General features: G+C 42.8%; 1 protein-coding gene across 1 annotated transcript; it reads left to right on the top strand.

Annotated features, from left to right (window-relative positions):
• Positions 1-801: 801 nt before the first annotated feature.
• ticam1 (TIR domain containing adaptor molecule 1) lies at positions 802-3,290 on the top strand. Its single transcript, XM_083889546.1, has 2 exons — positions 802-822; positions 1,162-3,290. The coding sequence occupies exon 2, from the start codon at positions 1,193-1,195 to the stop codon at positions 2,915-2,917; it is 1,725 nt and encodes a 574-aa protein (XP_083745672.1). The 5' UTR covers positions 802-822; positions 1,162-1,192; the 3' UTR covers positions 2,918-3,290.
• The last annotated feature ends 248 nt before the right edge of the window (positions 3,291-3,538 follow it).

The raw sequence follows: 3,538 nt of genomic DNA, 5'->3' as shown, positions 1-3,538 counted from the left end.
AAACTCCAAAATCCCACTTATTTACAAAAAAAGAAAAAAGTACAATACCCTAACCCTGTTTCTGACTTCCTCCTTTCCCTCTAATGATTCTCAAACGCTCTCTATGGATGGGTCTGTGCTCATAACAACAGCGCCATGGTCCTGGTGGTATGGTGGCTGTATCACTCAAAACTGAATGGTGATACATTATTCTGCCAAGACACGAACATACCATTCTCTCAATAGTCATATTTCAGGAAGGCAGAGAAACCGTACCTCCTATAGAGTTACTGTAGTCCTTCAGAAGTGGTCGTACAGTAAACATATCACAGTGCACTCAGCAGTCAGAACAGTGAGGCTCTGTGTCTTGCGCTGCATTGAGGGAAACGATCTTGGCGTGCACTCTGCCTGGTGTGACCCCACCCCTGGTAAATACAGGGTTAGAGGTTTCCTCCGCAGATAAAAATACACTTGCCTCTCAGCAGAGAAGGAGAAAAGCCAGAATTCCTCTCTCCTCTTATGTCAACTGTGCACGAGGAGCTGCAGACTTCCTCACTTATCACAAGTTCTTTTCTTTGTTTAAGCACATAAAACTTCATAAAGTAGATTTTTTTTGTTTGACAAATATGAAGCTGAATGCTTGTAATAAAAACTATTGGTTCTCACAAGAATGTTACATTACATCTGGCCAACTGGAGAACTACAGTGTGCCTGTAGCAGACATGAATGCTTTCTGTTTGTGCCTTTTGTCCCTCATGAGTTCCCATACTCCACAACCTGTGACGTCATCATTATGTTCAGGAACAAATGCTTCAACTTGGCAAAGGCCTACAACTGCCACAGGTACGTTGACAGAGTAACTTGAATCCAAAACTTAGACGGAACTTTCTGAGTTATGTCCTGACAGCGTAGTTCCAGATGTGCACTTACAGCTTCCTGTCAGGACACGGGGGGAAAAAAACAAAAAAACTTTTCAATCGTACTGAACTGAGCTAGAAAAGAGATACTCTGAGTGACTTCCTTATTTAAACTGGAACTTCATGCTGGTTATCCAGTGACATTCAAACTATTTTAAACTGTTGTAGTGTCAGAAATTAGATTAAAGATTGACAGCGTGCTGTTTTTATATCTTTACAAATACAGGAAAAAGCATAATGACATGTGACTCTGTTTCTGTTAAAGGCTGGAGGTGGACGACCAAGTACAACTGAACATGAGTGACCAGGGACAAGAGAATCCGGGGACGGGACTGAGGGACATTTTTGACATATTATTTAAGGAGCCCCCGGAGCGACTGTTAAGCCTGACTATTCAGTTGGGTGAGTCTCCTGAAGAGAACTTCATACACGCCTTGTGTCTGATCATTCTCCAGAAAGAGGCGCAGGCCCTGGACAAACTCCAGTCGCTGAAGGACAACGACTTTGCCACGCACTTGGCTGAAAGGTGGAAAATGAGTGGAGGTAATTTAGCAGAGTTTGGAGTTCACTGTGGAGACTTCGGAGAGTTCACGGGTGACTCTTTGGCAGTGTTGGCTCGCATGTTTAAAGTTTTGTCTGAGCGAAGAGTGTGTGATCCGCTTCTGAGAAATCTGGCATATCTGAGGGCCCTTTCCATTGACAGCCAAAAATCAAGCTATTGTGAGAATCTGGAGTATGATCCACTCAGAGAGGAAGCTAAAGTTGTCTGTGGGCCTGAGTTTGAAGAGTGGATAAGCTCAAGAGATCTCAAGTCTTGTTATGATCCTCACAGAAGCCTGGGTGAAGCTAACACAACTTTGAAAATGCCTAATCAGCCCGAGAGAGCTTTTAGTCTTGCCAGCCCTCTGCAGGCAAGCTCCTCAATGCCCTCATACCCTACTCATCTAGAGATTAGCATACCACCAACAGCCTCGTTTAAAGGAGACAAAATATCTCCTGAAGTATCAGATAAATCCAAGCAAAGCTCTCATGTCCTCCTTGCACCTGCTTCAGAACCCCAGTCTAAATCTGTTGACCCTATTCTGTTTGAAGCAAATACAGAATCAAACGTGGATGCAGCAGAGCCCAGGGAGTTGACAAGCCATCCCGCACCAAGCGGGGAATCAAAAATGCATCTACATACTCCAACAAACCCTTTTGTTTCACATGAAATGTGTGGAGGTAAAGGTGCAGAAGAAGAAGAAGAGGAGGATGAGGAGGAGGAGACATTTTATGCATTTGTTATTCTTCATGCACCAGAGGATGCAGATGTGGCTGAAAGTATGAAGACGAGACTGGAAACAGCCACCAGTTGTGATGGCGCAACCTTCTCCGATGACTTTGCCATCCCGGGTAGGAGCTCTCTGAGGTGTGTGGAGGATGCCATCAACAACTCGGCCTATACTTTCCTGCTACTCACTCGCAACTTCAACACTCGCATGGTGGAAGTGGAGACAGATACTGCCCTCATCAACTCCGTGAACAAAAAACACAAGCACAACACTGTGATCCCTCTGCTGCCACAGAAGAACCGCATTCCAAGGGAAGACATACCCATGGTGCTGAAGACAATAGTCTCACTGGAGGAGAACAGGAACTTTGACAAAAAGGTGCAGAAGGTTTTGTCTGCTGGAAGCATTAACAGGCAGAAGAGAATCTGGAAGGAGGGACAGAGAATGAAAAGTCAGATGGAGAGACAGCACGAACTAAAGCGGTTGAACCAGTATCAAAGGCAATTGATCCAGCAGAGTAAAACAGCACGGTCACTGGAGAGAGAGAACCTGAGCCTTTTAATGAAACAAAAACTTCTTCTTGATCCCTGTGTTTCACCAGGACAGGGTGCTGGTGACAGCGGAGCCATGAGACCACCAAGCATTCATATTGAACATGCTCAATACATAATGATCGGTAATGACTCTCAAATGACAGTGGATCACAGCGGAGGTGCAGACAAAGAAGATTCCATCTTCTCAGAGGAGTAGAAATACATTTGGACAACATTATTTTATTTTTTTTTTAAATCAGGTATTTTCTAGGGTGTACGCGTGAAAAGAAAAATCACGCAAATACAATTATATTTTTTAACAGTTTATAATGAACACTATGGAATGTTGTAAATGTTTTTGAATGCTGGTCAAAGGAATTGTAAATGAATATTTAGCTGAGGACTGCCATCTACTGGCGGATGTGTGTTCTATAGACGTTCTAACTTCTTCAGCTGTATGAACCCAGCACAGGCACTAGAGTGTGATGTTGCTCCATGTTCCTCATTGCTGCTCTAAAGCGCAGTCATCCAATGACAGTGCTGCTGCTGAATGATACAGCCAAATTAATCTGACTAACCCTTTAAGGTACGCACCAAGAAAAAGCAAAGGAAAAATTATTTTTTTGTTTATTATTTTATTTACTTATGATAACAATAAAGACAATCAATATTCATTTATTTTTAAATTAGACCCTACAGTATTTCAGCTACAGGCCTCAACCAAACGGTTGAGATGTCTGTTCATAATAAAATTGGTTTGCATAATTCATAAAGTACAACAGAACAAGTCACATTAAGTGTTAGTGAGTTCAGCTTCATGCATTTTTCAATGAGATAT

This window comes from Microchirus variegatus (genome assembly GCF_963457635.1).
Source record: "Microchirus variegatus genome assembly, chromosome: 5".
NCBI classification, from domain to species: Eukaryota; Metazoa; Chordata; class Actinopteri; order Pleuronectiformes; family Soleidae; genus Microchirus; species Microchirus variegatus.
The sequence above is the reverse complement of the archived record's forward strand: the minus strand, read 5'-3'. Positions and strand labels throughout refer to the sequence as shown.